This window comes from Phycodurus eques, chromosome 4 (genome assembly GCF_024500275.1).
Source record: "Phycodurus eques isolate BA_2022a chromosome 4, UOR_Pequ_1.1, whole genome shotgun sequence".
Taxonomy (NCBI): Eukaryota; Metazoa; Chordata; class Actinopteri; order Syngnathiformes; family Syngnathidae; genus Phycodurus; species Phycodurus eques.
In genome coordinates, this window is record NC_084528.1 from 15516607 (window position 1) to 15543370 (window position 26764).

Consider the following 26764-nt stretch of genomic DNA (forward strand, 5'->3'; position numbering starts at 1 on the left):
ATTAATCTACATGGAATGTTTTAGATAACATTTTAACATTCCTAACTGTCATGCAAGTCTTGAGGGGAAGCATTTTAATCCTCTGCATATTCATGTCATTTCAAATTCACGTTTTTGTCTGTAGAACCAACTAGGTATCCACACACTATTTGCGGATAAGCACTTGTTCTCATTTTTTGTGCTTTTTCTGAAACGCCCTGAATTGCCTCAAGATGGTGCCAAAGCCCTATCTAAAGAAGAATTGGGGAAGTATGTTGAAGTTGCGCATCTCGACTGAGACATGCTTTGTATGTCGGGGAGGAGTCAAATTGAATCTGGGTTGTTAGTGGAAGTTACTGAGAGTATGCCACATGTGCACGCTCATTTCCTGCACTTTAAAAAAAAATAAAAATAATAAAATAATCTCGAAGCCATTTATATGTATGGGTAATGTACGGTGCGATTGTAATGATATCAGAGTGCTTGGCATCATAGTTTGTTGTATATTTACAGATTAAACTATTCATACATATCCCTGCCTGACGAAAGTCTGCTAGCTTGATGCTGACACACAATGCAAACAGCATAGTTGGCTAAACAAAACTAGCATTGATGTGGTAGTTTTAACCCTTTAAGTGACGGATATTTGAACACAGATGATGCAGCAACACATGAAGGCAGCATATAACAATACTCACAGGCATATTTTCTTCATCCTCTGGGGGGGAAAAAATAATATTACTGTCATCTTTGTGTATTTATTTTGTATTATTCTGACCCCTTGTGGCCAAGGCATGCACACCAGAGGGAGCAGAACAATGTCAATGGGCAATGAAGCATAAAGTCATGATGCACAATGTTTAATTTATTACAATCATTTGAATTATGTTATTACTAGTGTATTGTGTCAAGTACAATACAGTCATCCCTCGCTATATAACATTTCACTTTTTGCAGGTTCAGATTTTTTTTAAATTAATTGTAGTTACATCATGGATTATTCACTATATCGTGGGAGTTTGCATTTCACCCCTAATTAAAGAAGCTAAAGTGCAATAGGCCTATTGCAGAGTACAGCTGCCTTTAGTTACTCAACTGCACATCTCCAGTAAACGTCATTAGCTAATTGAATATACTGTAGTCTACAACAGCTGGTTCGACTGAATTGCAATCTATAACAGAGAGGATTGAAACAATCAACAACAGCTTCAATCACTTTATTGAACAAATGGTAACGTACTACAGTAAGCACAAGCATATTCTTGCTGACCTGCCAACAGCCTCAACTGATGACATTTTATGTGACGGGTATATTTAATGATTACATACTAACACTATTAGCAAAATGTAATTCTGAGCATCCCAGACAGCGAGCGAATCGTAATTGGTGCAGATTGTAATGGAGATGTTGGTGAAGGTAACAGGGGTGATGAAGAAGTGATGGGTAAGTACGACATCCAGGAAATGGACTTGGAGGGACAGATGATGGTAGACTTTGCAAAAAGGATGGAAATGGCTGTAGTGAACACTTTCTTCCAGAAGAGGCAGGAACATAGGGTGACCTACAAGAGCGGAGGTAGAAGCACGCAGGTGGATTACATCTTGTGCAGACAATGTAATCTGAAGGAGGTTACTGACTGTAAGGTAGTGGTAGGGGAGAGTGTGGCTAGACCGCATAAGATGGTGGTGTGTAAAATGACTCTGGTGGTGGGGAGGAAGATTAAAAAGACAAAGGCAGAGCAGAGAACCATGTGGTGGAAGCTGAGAAAGGAAAAGTGTTGTGCGGCTTTTCGGGAAGAGGTGAGCAGGCTCTCGGTGGACAGGAGGAGCTTCCAGAAGACTGGACCACCACAGCCAAGGTGATCAGAGAGGCAAGCAGGAGAGTCTTCTGGCAGGAAAGGAGAGAAGGAGACTTGGTGGTGGAACCTCACAGTACAGGAAATCATGCAAAGAAAAAGGTTAGCTAAGAAGAAGTGGGACACTGAGAGGACCGAGGAGATGCAAAAGGAATACATTGAGATGTGACACAGGGCAAAGGCCAAACAAGAGGCATATGATGACATGTATGCCAGGTTGGACACTAAAGAAGGAGAAAATGATCTACACAGGTTGGCCAGACAGAGGGATGGAGATGGAAAAGATGTGCAGCAGGTTAGGGTGATTAAGGTTAGCGATGGAAATATGTTGACTAATACCAATAATGTGCTGGACAGATGAAAATAATACTTTGAGTAGTTGATGAATGAGGAAAATGAGAGAGAAGGGAGAGTAGAAGAGTTAAGTGTGGTGGACCAGGAAGTGGCAATGATTAGTAAGGGGGAAGTAAGAAAGGCATTAAAGAGAATCAGAATCATCTTTATTTGCCAAGTATGTCCAAAACACACAAGGAATTTGTCTCCGGTAGTTGGAGCCGCTCTAGTACAACAAACAGTCAATTTACAGAACACTTTGGGGACATAAAGACATTGACAAAAAACAATTGTGCAAAAAGATGCAGAGTCCTCTAGCACTTAGAGCAGTTTGAACGACTAATATTGCAATCGTCCGGTGCAATGACCATTGTGCAAAGGGCGCTGAGACTTCAACGAGTGTATGCGGTTTAAAGTGACGAGTAGTGCGATCATCTGGGACAATGTTGGTTGTGCAAATGTTACAGATACTCCTCAATCAGTGTGCAAATGGAGCAGATGCTACTCTGGCATGAGTGGCCAGTATATGCAAATAGTGCAGCATGGCGAGACAACTACAGTGAGTGCACGAGTAATACATAATTGGCCCCACAGTAATGTAACAATGAACTCAAGTCAAACAATTGCCAGCTTATTGTAATGGAATTATAGGTTAGGTGTTTAAGAAGTTGATCGCAAGAGGGAAGTAGCTGTTGGAATGTCTACTAGTTCTAGTTTGCATTGATCGGTAGCGCCTACCTGAGGGAAGGAGCTGGAAGAGCCGGTGACCGGGGTGCGGAGGGTCCGAGAGGATTTTGCACGCCCTTGTCTTAGTTCTGCCAGCGTGCAAGTCCTCAATGGTGGGTAGGGGGGTACCGACAATCCTTTCAGCAGTTTTGATTGTCCGTTGCAGTCGGAGTTTGTCCTTTTTTGTAGCAGCACCGAACCAGACTGTGATGGAAGAACACAGGACCGATTCGATGACCGCTGTGTAGAACTGTCTCAGCAGCTCCGGTGGCAGGCCGTGCTTTCTCAGAAGCCGCAGGAACTACATCCTCTGCTGGGCCTTTTTAAATTGGAAGATGACAAATTGAAAGGCAGTTGGTCCTGATGACATTTCTGTGGAGGTAAGGAAGCATCGAGGAGAGGTGGCTGTGGAGTTTTAGACCAGCTTGTTCAACAGAATTCTAGCGGGTGAGAAGAAACAGGTCCAAGCAGGTTGGAACGGGTGGAGGAAGGTGACAGGTGTCTTTTGTGACAGAAGAGTCTCTGCCAGGATGAAGGGCAAAGTTTATAAGACAGTGGTGAGGCCAGCCATGATGTACGGATTAGAGACAGTGGCACTGAAGAGACAACAGGAAGCAGAGCTGGAGGTGGCGGAAATGAAGATGGTGAGGTTCGCTCTAGGAGTGACCAGGTTGGATAAAATTAGAAATGGGCTCATCAGTGACAGCCAAGGTTCGATGTTTTGGAGACCAAGTTAGAGAGAGCAGACTTCGATGGTGTGGACACGTCCAGAGGAGAAATAGTGAGTATATTGGTACAAGGACGATGAGAATGGAGCTGCCAGGCAAGAGAGTGCGAGGAAGACCAAAGAGAAGGTTAATGGATGTCGTGAGGGAAGACATGCGGGGCAGTTGGTGTTCGAGGAAGATGGTGGAGATAGGAAAAGGAAAGGGAAAAGGAAGACACGCTGTCGCGACCCCGAACGGGACAAGCCGAAAGGAAAAGAAGAAGAGTAGTAAATGTAATAATTAGTACAATAATTGAAAATTAGAACGTGCAATTTAAGTAGCGGAAATGGTAATTGATGAATTAATAGTAATAATCGCGTTTTACAATTGAATGAATAAATAAAGTTTTAATATATATTTAACAAAAATGCAAAGCAAAACTGAAAAAACGGTGTGCGTTAGTATGTTTAACAAATCTGAGGGGCGTTGCTTTGTTTGACATGACGGCTAAGTCATCACCGCCCACTCGGATAACCCTGGGAAGCACAACATGTAACCCCCTATTTCGCTGCTAGCTTCAGGCAGCTAGCTGTTCATCTGAAGGTACGAACACGCAAGAAGATGGATATCGGCGAGGGGTAAGCGTTGCATTTTAGTCCACTTCTAGCTCCACTGTGGTCTCTGTGACGCATTCTACACAGACAGAGAGAGAGAGTACATGTTTGTGTGCTTTGTACTCGTTAGCTACATCAGTCGGTCAACACGGGAGGATTTCTCTGCGCTAATGCTAGGCTAACGTGCTCGTCGCCCGTCTTTTGGCCATAACGTGTCTTGTACTTGTTAGCCTTGCAATGAAGGACGAAAATTAAAGACGTTAGTGAGACTACAAGGGAGATAGAGGGGGGAGTGTGAGCACTTGAAGGCAACATGGCTCGTTTGTTTACTGAAAAATTAAAAAAAAATCCATCAGGACCCCCTTGTAATTAATGTATAACGTGATCATATTTCCCTAAAGGCAAGCACCATCTCTCTCTCTCTCTCGGGACAGGTAAATTGGAAAAAAAAAATTCCATTAATAATTGAAATCACCATTTAAAAACAGCATTTTAAGTTCTCTTGGGTTATATTTGTTTGATATATACATTTGTTTAAGGATCTGAAACAAAGTGGGGAAACGATGCAAAAATAGTCTGAGAAGGGGGTCGATACTTTTTCACGGCATTGTAATTTGGAAGTTCTGCAACCTTTTCCTGCAAATGAAAATCTGCTCCAAATACTGGCTATCGGCTTCCTTGACTACTAATAGTCTGTATTGGTCCTGGAAAAAAACAAATAACAAAAACATATGTCTATCTCTAATTTTGACTTCACGATCACTGCGAAAACAGGCCGGTCATAGACTTAGTATTCGTGGCTCATACTTTGCAGAGGTTCTCCTCTAATTTGATATACAGGAAATCACCACGGGTGAGAAAAAACAACCAGTCAGAGACACAAGACGTGACTTGCAAGATGTCAGTCATTTGTGGTAAACTTGGGGGCAGACCATCAGGGCCTCATCCTGACCTTTTACCTTGTTACCCCAGAAAAATACATTATTCTTAATGGAGTGTGACGCTTTCAGAATGGAAGTGGAGTGCTGGGATTCAAGTCTGGGGGAAGAGCTCGGCGTCTCTCTGGACGAGCTGAAGAAATGGATCGACGAAATGGTTGAGAAAAGCGAAGTGGTGCAGAAGAAGCGGGCTCAGCTCTCCGAGCTGACGCAGTGGGTGAAGCAGAAGGAGCAAGAGGAGGCTGCGACGGAGAAGCTCCTCAATGATGCCAACAAGTAGGCGAACGTGGCGCAGACATTTGTGCGAAGTAGGTTTTGCACGTGCTGAAGCTTCGTCGTCTTCCTCCTCAGGTCGCTGGTGGAGTGTGAAAAGCTGGTGAGGGAGACCTACCAGAAGAATGGCCTGGTGTATAAGAGCAGCTCAGAGGACGAAGAGGGCGGCGGGGGGCTGCCGTCCTCCGAGGTCATCGAGATAGATGACGATGACGACGACGACGACGTCATTGCTGTCGGCTGCGGTAAGTGCTTTTAAGTGTCCAAAATTGATGCCTCAAATGAGATCCCGTGAAAGTCCGGAATTTGACCTCAAATCATCTTTCGCCATTTAAGTGGAAATTCCATTAAGCCATTCCAGCCTCCCCTTTAAAAAACAATAAATGTTTGCAAAATGTTATTTTTTAATAACAAAAGTGGCACTCTATAATATTGTGTATTTTACCAGCAGAAGTGGGTAGAGTAGCCAAATATTGTACTCAAGTAAGATTACTGTTATTTTAGAATAATATGACTCAATTAAAAGTAAAAAGTAGTCATCCAAATATTTACTTGAGTAAGAAAGTACTCAAAGTAACTTGCGAGTAACTAATGATTTTTTTTTAATTTAAAAAAAAAAAGCATGACCATCAAATAAAATAATACAAATTAATAATATATGGGAGTCGACACAGCATTTAAATTTTTAACTGCCCAAAAACCAACAACACATTCATTGGGCCCTACAGAAACATTATTTTATTCACTTAAATGACTTCATGAAGAACCTGTTTGCTGACCAGACTTAGTGATTGTGTTTGCTTGTGCGACACCATAGAATAAGGCTAATGTTGCCATATCCACTGCCAAACCAACAATAGAAACCTCTGCATCTTACCTCAGTGTTTTCTCAAGTTAGAAGTGGGCTGAAATATCCAAGTTTGGGCAGTCACAATTCCAAAGGTGTTGTTTTTTTAAGTCTGTAAAGTTAATACACTCGCGCGGCTGTCCCCCCCGCCCCCAGATGAGTCATTTTTATTGGTTCGCGAAGGCTACATCAGCGGTCATGTGACTGCCCTGTGTCGTTTGATTGGTTGACTTGAGTCAAAGGTCACTGTGGTAACGTTGGACTGGCGTAACGGGCGCCCTATGCGGAAGTCGAAGATGAAGTCTAAAAATAGATGTGCACACGCAAGAATGGCTAAATAAAAGTAGCGAACAGCATGTCGAACATTGTAAATGTAAAAAATGTAAAAGTATAGATCCTTCACATAAATCCATCCATCCATTTTCTTTACCGCTTATCCCCACTAGGGTCGCGGGCTGCTGGAGCTTATCCGAGCTATCTTCGGGCGGGAGGCCGGGTACACCCTGAACCGGTCGCCAGCCAATCGCAGGGCACATAGAGACAAACAACCATTCACACTCACATTCACACCGACGGGCAATTTAGAGTCGTCAATCAACCTACCACGCAGGTTTTTGGGATGTGGGAGGAAACCGGAGTGCCCGGAGAAAACCCACCCAGGCACGGGGAGAACATGCAAACTCCACACAGGCGGGGCCTGGATTTGAACCCCGGTCCCCAGAACTGCGAGGCAAACGCTCTAACCAGTCGTTCACTGTGCCGCCTGACAAGTACAGTTTATCGAAAATGTTACTTGGGTAAATGTAACAGAGTAAAAGTAGTGTGTTACTACCCACCTCTGATTATCAGTAACAGTAACAACATAATTAAATAGAATCCAAATAATTAAACAGTTTGTGCATCATGATTTGTTCATTGAAATTGTGCGGCTCGTTCTGGTATACACTCCTTGGCCACCTGGGTGCACTATAATACAGGCAAATAGACAAAGATGCAGTAATATTTATTGTTTTTTGCAGATGGTAAACAATATATGCCTGTGGTTATTGTTATATTCTCTGGCTATGTGTTTCTCTGCCATCTATGTTATTATCTTTTCCTAAAAGGGTTATAACAGTACCACATAGGTTCTATACGTAAGCATGTGTAAGGCGTTTTGCATTGTTTGTTAGCAATAAGCTAAGCAGACTTTCCAAAGGTAAAAAGCTATGTGGTTGTTTAAAATACACACGGAACTCTGCCAAACTACTGCTTGTTGTCAAGTGAGTTGGGCAGAGATGCCAAGTGTTCTGGTTTCACTGTATTTTGTTATGGGGCGCCGCCATGTGTTCTGCTACTACGGGGAAGTCGAAATTGTTCCAAGAGGACGGGATGACATGGAAGTAACTCTCACACGCTTGGCCTCTAAATACTGCAAGTTATTTGCTGACATAAGATTTGGACTCTACAAGAAGTGCAACGATTAATCAACAACTAATCAATTATCCAATTTATCAGTAACAATTTTTGATCATTGATGAATCATATAGAGATATTGTTTAAAATACTGCAATCATATTACTGGGCCCATGTTGCCCACTCCTTAGGGTCATATTAAGTGAAGGACAGGTCTTAAGGGGGCTAAGGAAATCTCAGCAATCCATTTGGCTTCCTTCAACCTGAATACAAGACGAGTTTATTGTTATCATGATGAACAAGTGATCACTTGTTTTTCTTCTTTTCTACATGTCAGTGGTCCCGCCACAGAATCCCTGCATTACTATCCAAGAGACAATGGTAAGGAGGACCATCAAAACCAGGGTCATAATATTTATAGATTGTCCATTACAGTTCGCTATTATTTCGTTTTGATCATGATGTTTTTTTTTTTGTTAAATTCACTAAGTTTTACTCGTTTTAATTGGTTTCTAGAGTAGGTTTGTTAGTTTTTATTTAAAAAAAAAAATGCTCCATTTTAGTTTAGTTTTTATTAGTCTGTTTTTATTGTTGAAAAAGGAAAAAATACAATTTAAAAAAAATGGATTAACTTACTAACAGACGAACAACCATCCACAAATCAAATACAGGTACTGTAAAACAGTCCACAAAATTTGAAGCTGAGCCTTTTTCTTGGCTGCTTCCAGTGACGTCATTTCTGGGCGACACACAGTAAAATAATACAGTGCTCAAACAACTGTTTGACCTTCCTTGTTCCGTACGGCTATATAAAAATAAATACATTTAAAATAAATGGACATGGCCTCAATGTCGGATAACGGTGATTTATGTGCTGTGCTGTTTAGGATACCTCCAGTGCACTCAAGAAAACCGCTGAACAGGTCAACAAATTGGTCCAAATAGTCACCAGGCCTTCTTCAGGGACCTCATTACCCAGATCACCAACCCAGTCAGGTCAGCACACTGTCACACACGCACGCACACACACACACATGCACACGCACGTACACGCATGGACGCACACACACAGTGCTGGATTTGCATCGTGCGTGTGTGTGTGTGTGTGTGTGTGATCTTCCCACCCTCAAGGTACTCACCCTGCACCGCCAGCCGTTATTGTATCTCAGATTCTCGCCAATCCTGTGGGCCACACCAGTCCCAAAAAGAGAGAAGATGAGCTCCGAGTGGGCATGAGCATTCTGGGGAAGAAACGCATGAAGACCTGGCACAAAGGCGCCCTCGTTGCCATCAACGCCATCGGTGTGTGACTCACACATTTATTTTGAATGAAAACGTTCAAAGTTTAGGACTCACTCATTGTGTTGTTGTGTGCATCTTCAGGCTCAAATACATTTAAATACAAAGTGAAGTTTGATAAAGGAAAGAGTCTGCTCTCTGGGAACCACGTGGCCTTCGATTACAACCCCACCCTGGAGAGTCTGTTCGTGGGGGCCCGCGTTGTGGCCAAGTACAAGGACAGCCACCAAATGTGGCTCTACGCTGGCATCGTGGCAGAGATGCCCACCACCAAGAATCAAATGAGGTGGGTAGACGAGGTCAAACAAAAGTCAAATGAGAGTGGATTTTTAAATGGTTGCCTGACGTCCTGTTTGTCTCGCAGGTTCTTGATCTTCTTCGACGATGGCTACGCTTCCTACGTGAACCTACCAGACCTCTTCCCTGTGTGCAGACCGAGTAAGGATCTTTTCTTTTCTTGATGGGCTTACACCATTGCACCTTAATATTTTTCATATTCTTTTATTCTGCGCTCACACTTCAGATCGGGGGTTGGGACATTTTGTCCTAATAGGTGCCATTTCATAGAGTCCTACTAGGACTACAGTAAATATTTAAAATATATGCTACATTTGTGGGTTAAATGTTTTGGGGTCTTTTATAACAGTTCCTCTGAGTTTTCTTTAACTCATGAATGGTACGGTAAAATTGTTTCACACATAATACTAAAATAAAAATAAAAAACAGCCATGAGTTTTTTCCATTAAATGGACAAAACTCATGCCTGTTTTCTTCCCATATAGATAGATTATTATTGTTGTTATTATTATTTTTATTTTTTAAACCTGTACTGTTCAGCTGCATGGCCTTGCAGAATGGTGGATCTGTATGCCTTTGTGCTGGAACAGTTTTGTTGTGCAACAGGGGAGTTTAAAATACTCCCTCTGCTTATATTTAATTTTTATTATTATTCTGATGTTTATTGAAAATGCAGCCGGACAGAAAAGGGTTTTAGGGGAGTGACAGAGTGGACAAGGGGTGAGAACCACAGCAGAATAGTGAGACAGTCTAGTTATTTGAAGACTAGTAACATTACAACTGTCAAATAGTGTTATTATTTGTGGATGGTGACACCCGGTGAGGACATGTAATAACTAACCAAGAGAACAAGATAAGAGAGGACAGAAAAGGGTAGGATGTGGGAAAATGAGCAAGGCAGTGCTACTGGCGAGTGGTACGGTGGGATTCTTTTTTAGTGTCTAAACACCTGTAAGAACCTGTGAGTTGATATGTTAGTATAACATGTGTTATAGCCTATAGTGTGTCTTCGAACATATAAGTGAATGAACACCATATCACATGCATGTTAGTCAACCGGTGTACGGAGCCGGCACATCGAGGAAGGGTGAGCCCGACCCCTCCCACCGACAAGGAGGGGGGGCCGAGTTAGCGAGCAGGGGACGCCACAGACCCTCCCCAGGGTCCAGGGAGGTCCCGAGCCCGACCGAGACGCCCCTGACCAGTCCCAAAGGGAGGGGCACGTTTACCGGACCACCGCCCCCAAGTGTCTTCAAAATACTGTATGTCTGGTATGAGTACCAATTAAGTTTGATTCAATTGACAGTGAAACGTACGTGGGAGGACATCGAGGACACTTCGTGCCGAGACTTCATTGAGGAGTACATCACAGCATATCCCAGCAGGCCCATGGTGCTCCTCAAAGTGGGCCAGATCATCAAAACAGAGTGGGAGGGAACCTGGTGGAAGAGTAAAGTCGAGGAAGTGGATGGCAGTTTGGTCAAGATCCTTTTTCTGGTACAAAAAAACTCATTCAAATTAATTAACACTGTGAAAAAAAATACAGTTGATATAAAAAATCCATATACCCCCGTTCAAATGCCAGGTTTTTGTTCTGTAAAAAAAGGGTGGCAAGGTGGAAGACTTACAAAGAAGACCATCCAAGCTCAGCTACATTTAGCAAAAATGCACTTGAAATATCCCAAACGCATCTGGGGAAATGTGTTATGGCCTCAAGAAAAAAAAGTTTCTGGCAGTAATTCATTCCTAAAGGTAAGTTGGACGCAAATATAACACTGCTCATCAACAAAAGAACACCATAATTGCAGTGAAGCATGGTGGGGGCCGCATCATGCTTTGCGACTGTTTTTCTTCAGCTTGAACTGAGAAGTTAGTCAAGTTAGAGGGAATGAACTGTTCCAAATATCAGTCAGTGTTGGCACAAAACTTTCAGACTTCTGCTCGAAAGCTGAAGATGAAGAGGATCTTAATGTTTTAGCATGACAATTTGTCAAAGCACACATCAAAAAAAAAAAAAAAAGAGTGGCTTCATCAGAGGAAGATTATGGTTTTGAAATGGCCCAGACCTTAATCTCATCAAACATCTGTAGGGTGATTTGAAGAGGGCTGTACACAAGAGATGCCTTCGTAATCCAACAGATTTGGAACGATTTTGAAAAGAAGAGTGGGCAAATACTGACACATCAAGAAATGCCACACTTTTAGGCTTAGACTCCTATATAAGACTGAGTGCTGTAATAAAAGACAATGGGTTGGTTTGAGGATGTGCATATTTATTCAACCAGGTTAATGTACATTTTTTTCCCCCCTCCTTAAAATGTTTCACTTTATTTTTCAATTTTGTGGTACAGGTTATACACAGGCGGCACGGTGGCCGACTGGTTAGAGCATCAGCCTCACAGTTCTGAGGACCCGGGTTCAATCCCTGGCCCCGCCTGTGTGGGATTTGCATGTTCTCCCTGTGCCTGCGTGGGTTTTCTCCGGGCACTCCGGTTTCCTTCCACATCCCAAAAACATCCATTAATTGGAGACTCTAAATTGCCCGTGGGTGTGACTGTGAGTGCGAATGGTTTGTTTGTTTGTATGTGCCCTGCGATTGGCTGCCAACCAGTTCAGGGTGTACCCCACCTCCTGCCCGATGACAGCTGGGATAGGCTCCAGCACGCCCGCAACCCTAGTGAGGAGAAGCGGCTCAGAAAATGGATGGATGGAGGTTATACGCACATGGACAAAATTGTTGGTACCCACCCCTCTGTTAAAGAAAAAAGAAAGAAAGAAAAACCCACAGCATGTTAAAGGAAAAGGCTATGAGCCTATCTCCAAGCATCTTGATGTTCCTGTGACTACAGTTGCACATACTCAGAAATTTCAGATCCATGGTACTGTAGCCAACCTCCCTGAATGTGGCCGCAGGAGGAAAATTGATGACAAATTGAAGAGCCGGATAATACGAATGGTAAGAAAAGAGCCTAAAACAACCTCCAAACAAATAAATGGTAAACTCCATGTTCAAGGTACATCAGTGTCAGGTGGCACCATCCATCATTGTTTGAGCCAAAGTGGACTTCATGGGAGATGACCGAGGACACCAGTGTTGAAAATAAATCATAAAAAAGCGAGATTGCAATTTGCCAAACTGGATGTTGACAAGCCACAAAGCATCTGTGAGAATGTCCGATGGACAGACGAGACAAAACTAGATCTTTTTGGCAAGGCACGTAGACTATCTTGACAGACACACAAAAACAAAGCACACCAAGAAAAGAACACTGCCCCTACTGTGAAACTTGGAGGAGGCCCTGTTATTTTCTGGGGTTGCTTTTCTAAATCTGACACAGGGTGACTTGAATATGCGCAGGGTACAATAAAATTTCAAAACTATCAAGGTATTTTAGAGAGAAATGTGCTGCCGAGTGTCGGAAAGATTGGTCTCAGTCGCAAGTTATGTGTCTTGCAACAGAGTAATGACCCAACACACAGCTAAAAACACCCAAGAATGGCTATGGAATCGGACTATTCTGAAGTGGCCTTCGATGAGCCCAGATCTAAATCCTATTAAACTTCTGCGGAAGGAGCACCCTTCAAACTTGAGACAACTGGAGCATGAAGAGTGGGTCAAAATACCTGTTTCAATGAAAGTCTCAAAAATCGTTTGATTGCATTGATTGCCTCAAAAGGTTGAGTGCAACAAAATATTAAGTTAAGGGTACCATCATTTCTGATTGCCTGTTTCGCGAATTAGTTTTTCAAAACAATTCTGTTGAACCACAATTCAAAAGAAATGTCTGATTTGCGCTGGTTAATTTTCCTAATTATGACTTTTGTCAATCAAGTTACTTCTGTGACCACTATGTGTTTTTTTTGTTTTTTTCCATTAACAGAGGGGTGCCAACAATTTTGTCCATGTGTGTACAACACACCATATGTGGAAATGTTTTAAAATGATTTATCTGGCTGATTTTTTTAACATCACAAAAACTTGGCATTTGAACAGTGGTGTGTAGACCTTTTACATCCACTGTATATTGTTAAGTGATTTGGACAAAGAGTCACTCTCGTTTACTGTGCAATAGGATGATAAGAGGAGTGAGTGGATCTACAGAGGCTCCACCAGGTTGGAACCAATGTTCAACTTGAAGATGACCACCGCCAACACCCAGGAGAAGAAGCTGGCTGGCCAGCTGAGAACACGACCCAATATGGGTAACACCAATTTACATACACTCACCTGCCTCTTCATAGGGCCCACTAGGGATGGGCGATTATGGAAACAATAATACTAACAATTACTTTGATTGATATTGAAATCACTATTAATAAAGATGATTATTGATTTTAAAAACGTATTTATTCAACTACTAAAACATACTTAAATAACTTAAAATGACTACCAGAAAATAATCCAGTAACAAGTAAAATAATGATATCCAAATGAAAAAAAAATAATAAACAAGTAAAATAATAATACAGTACCGGTCAAAAGTTTTTAAACACCTCAGTTTTTCGGAGCTTTTTTTTTTTAAATTTAAAGTTATGCAGTTTAATTTCTCATTTTACTCAGAAATGAAAGCACAGAACAAATAAACTACTCAAGTTGCAACAGATAACATGCAATCGATCTATAAACAAAATTGTATTCTAAGCCTTCAGCTCATTAAAGTGGCCACCGTTGGCTGATATTTCAGGGGAACACACTCATGGCATATCTAAAACGGAATTTTAATTCGTCAAAATGTTTTTTCCAACTCTGTTGTGGAAATTCCCATAATTGTGTGGCTATCCATTGGACTTCAACTTCTTGACTTTCTTTTTTAAAGAAAACAAAAATATAGGTTTTGTTCTAAAACTTTTAACATAAAGATTATCTTTATAGATTGAACTTTATGCATTTTAACATGTCACCATTTTTCTCAAGAAATAAAAATACTTCCAAAGGTGCTATTGACCTGAAATTTTCACCAGATGTTGGAAACAACCCAAGTAATCCATAAATACAAAGAAAGTGGAACAAATAAGCTCAGAAATTAAGTTGTGTGTAAAAATGGGAAATGACAGGGGAAAGGTATTGAAAAGGTGGAAAAAGGAGGTGCAAAAAGGCATGTAAAGCCAAGAGAACACCTAAAATCTATCAGTAATCAAATAGCCCTCCACCTCTTTGTCTGTGGAAATGAATATCAGCTGGTTCACTCCTAATTGATGGCCTACAAAATGATCTCATTGCCAAGGTGTGGGTCAAGACACATGATGGGTAAGAGCAGAGAGCTGTCTCAAGACCATCGCAAACTAATTGTTGCAAAGCATAACGATGGTATTGGTTACAGGCGCATATCTAAGCTTCGGAACGTTCCAGTGAGCACGGTTGGGGCCATAGTATGTAAGTGGAAAGCCAATCGTACCACTATAAATTTGCCTTGATCAGGTGCTCCTTGCAAGATTTTTGACAGAGGACTGCAAAGAATAATCAGAAGAGTTGTCCAAGAGCCAACGACCAACTGTGGAGAGCTTGAAAAAGACCTGGAATTAGCAGATACTGTTGTCAGAGGGAAAACAGTGATTAATGCACTTCGCCGCCATGGACTGTATGCACGCTCACCACGCAAGACCCCATTGCTGGAAAAAAAAGCATGTCAAAGATCGTTTAAAAATTGCTGAACAATTGGACAAGCCAGTTAAATACTGGGAGAATATTAGTCGGGTCTGATGAGACCAACATTGAACTGTTTGGATGCCGTAATGCAAACCACGTTTGGAGGAGATATGGCACTGCAAATCACCCTAAAAACACCATACCAACAGTGAGGTTTGGAGGTGAGAACATGATGGTGTGGTGCTGCTTTTCAGGAAATGGTACTGGTAAACTTCACATTATTGAAGGAAGGACGAATGGGCAAATGTACAGAGACATTCTTGACAAAAATCTGCTGCCATCTACGAGGATGATGAAAATGAAGCGAGGGTGGACATTTCAGCAGGATCATGATCCAAAGATACTGCCAAAGAAACTCTTAACTGGTTTCAAAGAAAAAAAAATAAAGCTACTAGAATGGCCCAGCCAATCACCTGACTTGAATCCAATAAAAAATCTATGGAAAGAACTGAAACTCAAGGTCCACAAAGGAAGCCCACGGAACCTTCGAGATTTGAAGACTGCTTGTGTGGAGGAATGGGCCAAAATCACACCAGAGCAATGCATGAGATTAGTTTCTCCATACAGGAGACGTCTTGAAGCTGTCATTGCAAACAAAGGCTTTTGTACAAAGTATTAAATAAATACCAGTTGGCGTGTTCAATTCTTTTTCCCTGTGTCATTTCACATTATTAAACAACTTAATTTCTGATCTTATTTGCTCTACTTTCTTTGTATGTATGGATTACTTGGGATGTTCCCAACATCTGGTGAAATTTTCATGTCAATAACACCTTTGGAAATATATTTATTTCACAGCACCCCATATTGACAGAAAAAAACAGATTGTTGAAACTTTTGTAGATTTATTAAAAAAGAAAAACTCAAATATCACACTGCCATACGGATTCAGACCCTTTGCTGTGGCACTCATATATTTACCTCGGTTGCTGTCCATTTCTTGTGATCATCCTTGAGATGGTTCTACACCTTCATTGGAGTGCAGCTGTGTTTGATTATACTGATTGGATTTGATTAGGAAAGCCACATACCTGATATATAAGATCAGGTCACAGCTCACAGTGCATGTCAGAGCAAATGAGAATCATGAGGTCAAAGGAACTGCCTGAAGAGCTCAGAGACAAATTATTAGCAATAGCAATTTAGCAATAGCAATTTTATTACCCTTTCAGTGACGGATATTTGAACACAGACGAGGGAGCAACACATGTGGACAGATAATTAAACAATACTCAGAGCCATGTATTCTTTTTCCTTTGCAAAGACTACTTTTACTGCTTTATTATACTACACTCAGCTGGCAAAGGTGCACACACTAGAAGGACCAGCACAAGGTCCATCGAATTGAAAGAAAAAAATTTGACTAATAAAATGTTTAAATCTTTACATTCTATTTAATTATGTAATTATGCCCAGAGTTAGCAGAGATAGGTACCAACACGCCCGCGACCCTAGTGAGGATAAGCGGTACGGAAGATGGATGGATGGATGGACGGTATGTTTTTATTGAGTGCAGTATTTTAGAGTGCTCCTTTCCTTATTTAAAAACACACGACAACATTACATTGTTTTTTGGGAGGCAACTGGAAAGATCAATGGTATTTCTATTCATTTCAGTGATGAAAGATGATTTGAGTTCCGAATGTGGCCACCAAATTAACTCTTATCTCAAGGCACCACCATACTACAATAATACTATGACTGTCACGATTGAATATTTTTAGAATTGATTATCCTATAGGTATTTTGTTGAGTATTCGCCCCCCCCCAATTTTTTTTTTTACGAATAGCATGCATTTTATTCTCATTTCTGAGGGCTGTACGTCTTTCCTTAAACTGCATATATTGGTACTGAGTGTATGGTCTAAACTCTGTACAGGATTTGAGACAACAAAATCAGTCTTTGCTAAACGCTTACCATTCGTGATTAGCATTTGCGCGTTAGCGATTATCATTTTAGATTTAAAAAAAACAAAATGAAAAAATGCTAAATACCATTCAGCTCACTCATTTTATATTTACATTACACATATAATTGTGTCTTAAAAGTTACTTGCAGATGCTCCTCTGTCGTTTTATAAAAAAAAAAATAATAATAATAAAAAATGTATCAATGGCCTAACAGTGCGTCTGCAGTAAATGTCCATTTGAAACATTGGTTCCGGCGGCGCAAACATGGTTCCCGGCGGAAGTTTAGCTTTCTTTTTTTCTTTTTTTAGTCCTGGCGGAGCTTCGAGGCAGAGATTCTGCATCGACCTATTTTTGAAGTTATTCAATTGTTGTTGTTTTTTTAAAATGTATTTTTCTTTTCCTTTCTAGCCCTAAATAATAGATTTGGTATTTGTAATTATACTATTCCACTCCAACTCAACCAACAATAATAAAGATTTTGCTCAATGAATACTTACCAGACAGTTCCATTCAAAATTGTGCATTTATTTTCAAAACAAACACTTTTAATACAGCTCCTGCATTAGGTCTCAAGATTGTACATCATTTTTTTGTGTGTGTATAGTATTCACTGTAATGTTATTTGGACAAGAAAGTCAAACCTTTAAGTTCATTAAAATCTGTGTTATCAGAATTTCACATTTGAATGGTTTGCTGCTTGTTTTGGTCTGTAGGTGCATTGAGGAGTAAGGGCCCTGTTGTCCAGTACACCAGCGATGGTCATGTTGGCGCCTCTCCCATTGGAGCACCTCCAATTGGACCCCCTCCCATTGGAGCCTCTCCTGTTAAGCCTGCACCCCCTCAGGGTGTGCTGCCACCTCAAATCCAACAGCCACCAACCACCCCACCAAGCAGTCATCTCACTCAATCATCACGTGCTGAGTATGTGATGTTTTGAACTATTAAGAAATAACTCTTAACAATATATAATATGTTTTCCCTCTCTGTGTGCCATAGAAGCAACAAACATCAGATGGCCAAGAAGAGTACTTCTCCTTTTGTTCCAGGTGTAGGCGGCACTCATGCCTCCAAAGTTATGCAGTCTCTCGCTTCCAGCCCCGGCAACGTGCCAAGGTGAATTGCCTACCTCACAATAATCAGCAATAAGTAGTACTGGAGCAGTGAGCTAACAAGAATGTGTCTTTTATGTCTCTTTTTGTGTTGAAAGAATGATCAGTCCCGCAGTGAGTGCCAGCCCGACTCAGTTGCAACCCAGACAGGTGACCGCTCCCGCCACCCCGCCCATAATGGCCCACCCAGTGGCCACCATCCCACACCAGCCTTCGTACCGTGCCCCGACCGACCGCATCTTCTACATGGAGCACATCTGCCAGCCGGCTTGCTTGAACCGCGTGCGGCCGGCAAAGCGGGACATGCACCGGGGAAAGAACCCTCTCCTCATACCGCTGCTGTACGACTTCAGACGCATGACGGGGCGGCGCAAAGTCAACCGCAAGGTGAGCACCGGGGTATGCTTTCCATGTTTGACGAGCAATGCTGGGCTATGTTTCTCAAATAGTGGTCAACCCTCTTAGAGATGCGTTGTCCCAAGTAGTCGCAGGGTGCATCGCTCATGTAAGACCTCCTGCACAACGAAGGCTCTCTGTTTTTATTTTTTCTCACTGGGGAAAAAAGCAGATATTAGATGTTGATGTGTTGTTTACCCACAGACATTAAATAGTTAATTAAGTAGGTCTCTGTTTGTTAACCAAAACATCAGCTACTTCTGAGGCAAGTAAACAATCTCTCAGATGAATCAGTTTAGTGATGGACGATTAGCCTTTCAATAGACTCCTACATGTGATTGTTCCACAGTCTTGTGTCTAGCATTGTTTATGTTCCTCTCAGTCTGCCTTGTTTCTTGCCATCCCTCTGCATTTCTCCATAATAGTTTTTGTTTAAACCCCATTTTCACTTGACATAAATTTTAATAACGCTATTCGTGGGGGGATAGAGACAGAACCCTACCGCGAATTATGAAAAATTATGAAAGGGCTCAAAATTGCGACCAATATGCATATGCGGCCCTTTTTTCAGTGTGCCGGAATAAAATATCATCTGGTTGCATTTGCGCAAGTGCCTGTTTTAATGCTCCCTCTAACACAGTCTCACCATATAAAACATGGTGGTTGAAAGTACCCATCTTTTTCACTGCTTTAGTCAATCTCCTCCACCTGCTCTCCTGTTCTGAAGAGGGCGGTCTCGTTATTAACGGCCGTAACGGCCGCGTGCGCTCCGCCCCCGCTCCATGACTGAGCGCGAGCCCCGTGTAGCGGAGCGGTCCCCTCCTTCATCGGGTGAGGAGGTGCCGCTGACAAGGGCACAGATGATACTGGTACCCACTCAGATTCATAATGACATTTTTCCATCCCCCCCACTTTTTAATGACCACCTCTTCCTGAAGTCTGATCTAAAACTCTGTAGGGCAAAAAAAATTTACAAGCCCGACATGGAATTCATGCTATCTGCTTCTCACTTAAAAAACTAGCCGAATGTTTTGTTGCACGTTTTTCAGGCTGAGAAGTGCTAAGAGTACACAACTCTGGCCTTATGTGTCGTGAGCTTTATAAATTCCGACTTCAGTGGAAATTGTACACACTGTCACCGTACCGTGTCATTAGTCTCCCCACATTGTAAAATTGTGTTTGCTCAACTTAAAACTAAGTAACAATTTACACATTTGTAACTTTATCTCTACTGAGCTAGATAAGTCTTGTGGCATGTACTCATCACTAGCTGAATTGAAATACCTTCAAAATATCTGTGGAAATAGTTACATCTTTTTTTTTTTTTTTTTTTAAACTTTGAGCCAACACTTTTGTTATTTAAAATGTGAATTTCATGTACACTTTACATAATTATATTTATTTATGTCAATATATTGTTGTTCAAACTAAAATTCATACACAAATGTTAAAATAAAACGTATTCTGCAATTGGCATAAAGTTTTGGCAGGTGATTGACATTCCAGCCAAATAAGTTTCATCATGCATGACTAGTGCTGATGAGGTGGCATTTTGTACACAATTCATTATAGTTTAGCCATGGTTTCAAATTCAAATTATCCAATGTTTTTTTTGTTCTTCATAAAACTATGGCATGCCAATTAAGACAACTATTCATCAGCATGCATGGCCATGCAGTACCTCCCAAAAAAAGGGTGCAACCAAATCATGTGCAAATCGTGTGCTGCACCAGTGCTACCAGTGCAAATGTTAGTGTAGATGGCAAATATATTTGTATAGCAAATAATTAAGATGCAGGGGGACCTAAGCGGTTTTGTCCAACCCTTGATTTATTGAGAGGTGTGCCCACACAGTGTAACTTATAACACACAGTGTAACTTGTCTTAATTCTTCCCACTGTAGATGACCTTCCATGTGATCTACAAAGCCCCGTGCGGCCTCTGCCTACGTAACATGACCGAGATCCAGCGCTACCTCTTCCAGACTACCTGTGACTTCATCTTCTTGGAAATGTTCTGTCTTGACCCCTACGTGCTGGTGGACCGCAATTTCCAGCCGCTGAGGCCCTTCTATTACATCCTAGACATCACTGGAGGAAACGAAGACATCCCGCTCTCCTGCGTCAACGAGATTGATTCAACGCCGCCCCCTCAAGTTGCCTACAGTAAGAACAAAATGTATACAGTTAATGATTTATTGATTCAGCCTTAAGGTTGACAAATGTAATGAGAATGGAGAGACGACTCTTCTCCCCCTTTTCAAGGCAAAGAACGCATTCCTGAGGACGGAGTGTATATCAACACAAGTCCAGACTTCTTGGTTGGGTGTGATTGCACTGATGGCTGTCAGGACAAGTAAGTCGAGCTGCATCCCATCCATCCATCTTTTTTACTGCTAAAGTTCGGGGTATTGAATCTTAGCTCCTTCCTTCCTGTATGGAGTTTGCATCTTATTCCTGTGCTTGTGTGGGTTTTCTCGGGGTACTCCAGCTTCCTGCCACATTCTTAAAATATGCATATTAGATTCATTAAGGACCCTAAATTGTCCTTACACACATTGTGTATTTAAATACAAGACACACATCGTTTTAGAAATCGACAGCTTATGCTAACAGTCAATGGAAACCCTAATGATGGGCTAGCTAACATTAGTAATAGATCACAGGAAGAATTTACCTTCAACTAACATATTAATATTCACACGCAAATTCCGTAGCAACACATACAGACAATATAACAATACTCCACAGGCATATATTCTTCATAATCTGTGAAAAATGACTAATAACATTTTATTGGAACTTTCTTCTTCTACTCTTTTGTTTCTTTTTAGCTTACTGTAACTACAGCTCCGTGCATGCATTGCACCACACAGCAGGAACAGCAGATACAGTCATGGCTTTGTATAAAAAAAGACACAAACACTTTTTTCCCTCTGACTGTCTGACGTGAGGCGGCACGGTAGCCGACTGGTTAGAGCATCAGCCTCACAGTTCTGAGGACCCGGGTTCAATCCCCGGTCCCGCCTGTGTGGAGTTTGCATGTTCTCCCCGTGCCTGCGTGGGTTTTCTCCGGGCACTCCGGTTTCCTCCCACATCCCAAAAACATGCATTAATTGGAGACTCTAAATTGCCCGTATGCATGACTGTGAGTGCGAATGGTTGTTTGTTTGTATGTGCCCTGCGATTGGCTGGCAACCAGTTCAGGGTGTACCCCGCCTCCTGCCAGATGACAGCTGGGATAGGCTCCAGCACGCCTGCGACCCTAGTGATGAGAAGCGGCTCAGAAGATGGATGGATGGATGTTTTCCTGTTTTAGGTCAATTATGATTACCAACATTATTTACATTTGCTAGCCATGGTTGTATTTATTATTATGTATTGTTTTATTATTTCTATTTTTTTATATATATTATTATTTTACTTGTTACTAATTTGTTTGCAGATTGTTCTTTTAAGTTATATATATTATATATTGAGTTTTGGTAGTTAAATAAATACCAAGTTTTGACCAGAATACAAGGAGAAAATCCAGATAAGCACGGGGAAACATGTAAACACCACACAGGAAGGTTTGACACTGAAACGTCAAACTTTTGAGGCAGACGTGCAAACCACTAGTCCATTGTGCTGCTCAAGCTATATGCCTGTTGTAGAGCAAGTTTTGTGTTTTAGGAGTCTTTGCGTCTTCCTTCCAGGTCCAAATGTTCTTGCCACCAGTTGACACTACAGGCTACTGGTTGCACTCCGGGTGGACAGATAAACCCAAATGCCGGATTTCTGAACAAGCGCTTGGAGGAGTGCCTCCCCACAGGGTCAGAAATTTGAACTTGACTGGACAGAATGGCACCACATAACATAATAACTCACTTGCTCTTTTTTTCCACTACTGCTCAGTATCTACGAGTGTAATAAGCGGTGCAAGTGTTGCTCTCAAATGTGCACCAACCGGTTGGTGCAGCATGGCCTGCAGGTGCGTCTTCAGCTCTTCAAGACCCAGAACAAAGGCTGGGGCATCCGCTGCTTGGACGACGTGGCCAAGGGCTCATTTGTCTGTATCTACGCCGGTACGTCAATCACATCCTGGTTTCACACCTGTAGTGGAGAATGAAGACTATATATACACAAGGCTTGTTATTACTCCAAAGTCTCTGGTTCACTTCTAATTTCTGAAAGAAAAAAACATTTACATATTAAATATTCCAGGCTGAAACTGTCACTATCGTGAAAACCTTTATAGACATATCTACAGGCGTAACGTACATTTTAAACAACATAAAATAACCGTGCTAAGACTAAGAGGAATTAACCACTGTATAACAAAACTAAATAAAACTAATTCAAGCAAAAATACTCCCACTTTGAAGATGACTGAGACACGTTTTTTTTTTTTGGAGGCAATACACATTTTCACTGCATAAAAAACGTGCTGTTCGTTAGCAGCCACACCTAAATTAGTAGGTTATATTTACTTGAGACGTGAGTCTCTTCACATACGAACCACAGCTCACTTTCCGGTGTACATTCCAACGACTGAGCAGCCAGCAAAGACACAAGTGTACTGGTTTCCTACATCGCAACAAGTTGCACTTCCAGTTCAAGTTGATTCTGGAGCCCTTCTGTGGTAACACCACAATAAAAACAAGAAAGCGGTCCTTCAGATGATTACTGAGCTGAAGCCTCATGAGATTTGCTTGATGACATTTGGGGCATTCGACTCCTTCCAGGTAAAATCCTAACAGATGACTTTGCTGACAAAGAAGGCTTGGAGATGGGTGATGAATATTTTGCTAACCTGGACCACATTGAGAGCGTGGAGAACTTCAAGGAAGGCTACGAAAGTGAGGCTCACTGCTCGGACAGCGAGGGCAGCGGTGTGGACATGACCAGGTTAAAAATCCAACCGTCTGCCTTAGTGACAAACTCCTTTGGACGGCAGGGCAAAAAGGGTGAGTCTCAGTCGGAATAAGTACAGAAGTCTTTCTTTGTTTCGCTAACTCGTTCGTTCTTCTTCACACCCACAGCTGGAAGCTCAAGGTCATCCGAGGAAAGCAACGACGAGGAAGAGAAAGAATCGAAGAGTGACGAGAGCGACAGTTCGGACGACACATTTGTTAAGGACACCTACTTCAGCAGCAGCTCTGTGTGGAGGAGTTACACCACACGTGGGCAGGCTAAAGGCCATAAGGAAGGTGAGCTTGCTAAGTTAAGTGAAGGATGCAGAATGGGTTACAAAATTACATCATTATGCCCCATCATTTACTTTTGTAGATTTTCTAAAGGCCCTTTTCCACTGCATGGTAACTACTTAGCATGCCAAGACTGACGAGTCAAACTCTGGACGGTAAACCTCGGCCATTCGCAGTTCCCCGTAGTGCCAGTGTTTTCTGGGTAATAAAACAAAAGGAACAAAATAAAAGGGAAATTTGAACACTTCAGGGTATTCTTACTTCCACACGGCTCCTCTCCAGGTCTTATCGTAGTCTAGTCTGGTCTGATTAAAGTCATCCTGAAAGATCAACATTTCTCTCATTAACGCTTTCCTCCTTCCTCAGGGAGTCAAGACAGTAAAGATGGGAATCTTGCCGCATCCAAAGGCGACGAAAAGTCGCTGCCTGTGCCAGAGGAGACAGGAAAAAGCAAAGTGGCCTCCTGGCTCACCAGCCAGGGAATTAAGAAGGCGAGTCTAGAAAAAGAAAATGATGATGATGCTCAGTTTTAAATCATTATTGATTTAACAATGTTTTATTACTGAGCTCGTAGGACTGCACTGCATCATACTGATAGTTACATGAGACAGGTCGAATTCATTTGCAATTCCAGGGTTGAAATTCCATTGCATGGCATCATTAATAATAATAATATATTTTATTATTATTTCGTAACTCTCATGTAGCCGGACAAGGTACTGAAGATCTTAGTATGATTGCAATTCTGATGCAGTTTTGCACTACAAACGTACAAGCACACTAAGGGATGCACCGATACTACGTTATTTGTCTTTTTTGACCTGCGATTGACTGGAAACCAGTCCAAGGTGTACATTTACTCTCGCTCAAAGTCAGCAGGAATAGGAATAGTGTGCCTTGATTTTGATGTTTTGAATCCTGAATCTTTCTGTTTCTATCGCAGGACTCTGGAGACAATAAGAGGTGCGTCAAACACTCGCTACCTCTAATCAAACATATCAGTCAAACAGCGCGAGTCAAAGCTAACATCCACTTTTTGACTCGCAGCCAAGTGAAGCCCGACACGGCAAAGAAGCAGGACGTGACGACGCTCTCAGACAGCGACGATGTCCAAACCATCAGCTCAGGTTCTGATGACAACAAGGAGAAAGAGAAAGCCATCCCGGGTGAGAAGAGAGAAAAAATGCCAGCGTCTTTCTTATGTGCTTCTAACGTTACCCGCTTCACCCTCCTTCCTCAGGTGTGGTTAAGAAGCAGGTGGCTGTGAAATCCACTCGCGGCATCGCTCTGAAGACCGGTCACGGCATGATGGTGAAGACGGGCGCGCCTGGAGGCGGGGCGTCCCAGGGCGGGCTGGGAGGGAAGTCGGGGCAGCAGGGACAGACGGGCATGGGCGGGGAGAGTGGTCCCAGAAACACCCGACAATTCTTTGACGGCGAAGAGTCGTGTTACATCATTGACGCAAAGCTGGAGGGAAACCTCGGCCGCTACCTCAACGTAAGTGTGCTCTGCAAATTGTTTTGCTTCTTCATGAATGTGTGCTCACTAACAATGTCTATCCTCTCTTTTGTGTTACAGCACAGTTGCAGTCCCAATCTCTTTGTCCAAAACGTCTTTGTGGACACGCATGACTTGAGGTTCCCGTGGGTGGCTTTTTTTGCCAGCAAGTAAGTTTGACACTCAACGGTTGTGGGCAAACTGTCGTGCTCAAGGGTTGTAATGATGTGACATTAGTTCTGCATTTATTTGGAAGCTGTTTTTTTTATTACACGCTCATCATCACCTCGTGTTCTTGTAATGGTGCAGGCGCATCCGGGCCGGCACGGAGCTTACATGGGACTACAACTATGAGGTGGGCAGCGTGGAGGGTAAAGTGCTGCTGTGCTGCTGCGGCTCCACCGAGTGTAGAGGAAGACTGCTGTGAGCTGCCGCCTGACTGCTCCTTTGAAACAAAACAAAAAGCTGTAATGTTTTCTTTTAAGTTCGAATTTTATGACAGCTATTTTCCGTTTTTTTTTTCTTTTATGCATTCATTTCATTTCATCCAAAGAACGTTGGTTTGCATTTGAATAAAATGTCATTTTCTTTAAGGAAAACACCGCTCCAGTCTGAAATGTATTAGATCTTCTTACAACTTCAGGGGAAGGAGGAAGTGCTGGGTGATTGGTAGAATTATTTTTTTTTTAATTGATTTTCTTAAGTGGCTTATGTAGTTTACAGTGCATCATCGTGGATGTGCGCAGCATTTTCTCACAAAATGGCTGTGAACAGAGAGGGACAGGTTTTCCATTAACCTTAATTTTCATTGTATTATAAGTAGATATTATGCTGTTAAAAATATGTATTGGCCAAGCTGCCACAAAGCTCCCTTTTTTAATTTTTTAAAAAATTGTATTATTTTTTTTTTATAAATTAACTGCATGCAGATAATATATGTAAGCTTGCTGACAGTGTTAGCATTTAATGAGCACATGGTGGTCCTTAGCAACATGATTCGGTTATCAAGCTGACTGTATAGTGTTTAACAAATATAGTCAACATTTCTGAAAATGATAATGAAAATATAATATACATGACCAAAATTACTAGTTTTATCAAATAACGTGGACAGTAAAGCCATGTAAAAATAGGTAGTATAATTAAATCACTTATTACACTGTAGTTAGCAGAGCAGTGTGTGGGACATGCTAAAATCATGTACATAAATCAAAAGTACAAAATGAAGGAAATGCATTTTTAGTGACTTAGTGTACTACATTGCTGTGAAAATGTATTGGCCCTTTGAACTTAAAATGCTGTTTTTAAACGATTTCATTAAGGAAAACAAAAATATTCAAAGTTACCTGGCCCTGTATGGAAAAGTTATTAACCCCCCTTGTTAAATCACAAATTAATTGTGGCAAATTACAATTTTTGGTGAATTTTCACTGAACACACCCAAGTCTGATTACCTTTAGACCTATTCAATCAAGAAATTACTTAAACAGAATCTGTCCTGACAAAATCAAGGCAGACAAAAGATCTAAAAAAGCTGCAAGAAAATGACATGATCCAGAGAAATTCAGGAACAGTCAAGAAATATCGTAATTGACCTCTATCAGTCTGAAAAGTGTTACAAAAGCTATTTCTAAAGCTTTAGGATTCCAGCGAACCATAGGGAGAGCCATTATCCTCGCATGGAGCAATGGTGAACCTTCCCAGGAGTGGCTGGCCTACAAAGATGACCCCAAAAGCACAGCAACGACACAT

The 26764-nt window shown here is 41.7% G+C and overlaps 1 protein-coding gene across 2 annotated transcripts; it reads left to right on the top strand.

Moving 5' to 3' along the window:
- Nucleotides 1–4135: 4135 nt before the first annotated feature.
- Nucleotides 4136–25533, top strand: setdb1b (SET domain bifurcated histone lysine methyltransferase 1b). 2 transcript variants are annotated; one of them, XM_061674224.1, is made up of 25 exons: nucleotides 4136–4239; nucleotides 5226–5429; nucleotides 5505–5671; nucleotides 8006–8049; nucleotides 8556–8664; nucleotides 8800–8970; nucleotides 9052–9253; nucleotides 9332–9405; nucleotides 10571–10761; nucleotides 13338–13467; nucleotides 17536–17743; nucleotides 17819–17935; nucleotides 18030–18318; nucleotides 20231–20492; nucleotides 20592–20682; nucleotides 22025–22141; nucleotides 22224–22393; nucleotides 23054–23275; nucleotides 23351–23518; nucleotides 23882–24006; nucleotides 24459–24478; nucleotides 24563–24681; nucleotides 24756–25012; nucleotides 25094–25182; nucleotides 25322–25533. In XM_061674224.1, the coding sequence occupies exons 1-25, from the start codon at nucleotides 4223–4225 to the stop codon at nucleotides 25437–25439; spliced, it is 3681 nt and encodes a 1226-aa protein (XP_061530208.1). In that variant the 5' UTR covers nucleotides 4136–4222; the 3' UTR covers nucleotides 25440–25533. The 2 variants fall into 2 exon arrangements, with proteins under 2 accessions (XP_061530208.1, XP_061530207.1); XM_061674223.1 differs by lacking the exon at nucleotides 4136–4239 and having other exon boundaries at nucleotides 5206–5429.
- The last annotated feature ends 1231 nt before the right edge of the window (nucleotides 25534–26764 follow it).

Excerpts from the sequence above, each read along its gene's own strand:
- setdb1b (XM_061674223.1), top strand. The coding sequence starts at position 5,206 with ATGGAGTGTGACGCTTTCAGAATGGAAGTGGAGTGCTGGGATTCAAGT. Across the intron at positions 8,665-8,799 it reads CAGATCACCAACCCAGTCAG|GTACTCACCCTGCACCGCCA; the intron begins GTCAGCACACTG and ends CCCACCCTCAAG. Across the intron at positions 17,936-18,029 it reads AGCCCCGGCAACGTGCCAAG|AATGATCAGTCCCGCAGTGA; the intron begins GTGAATTGCCTA and ends TTGTGTTGAAAG.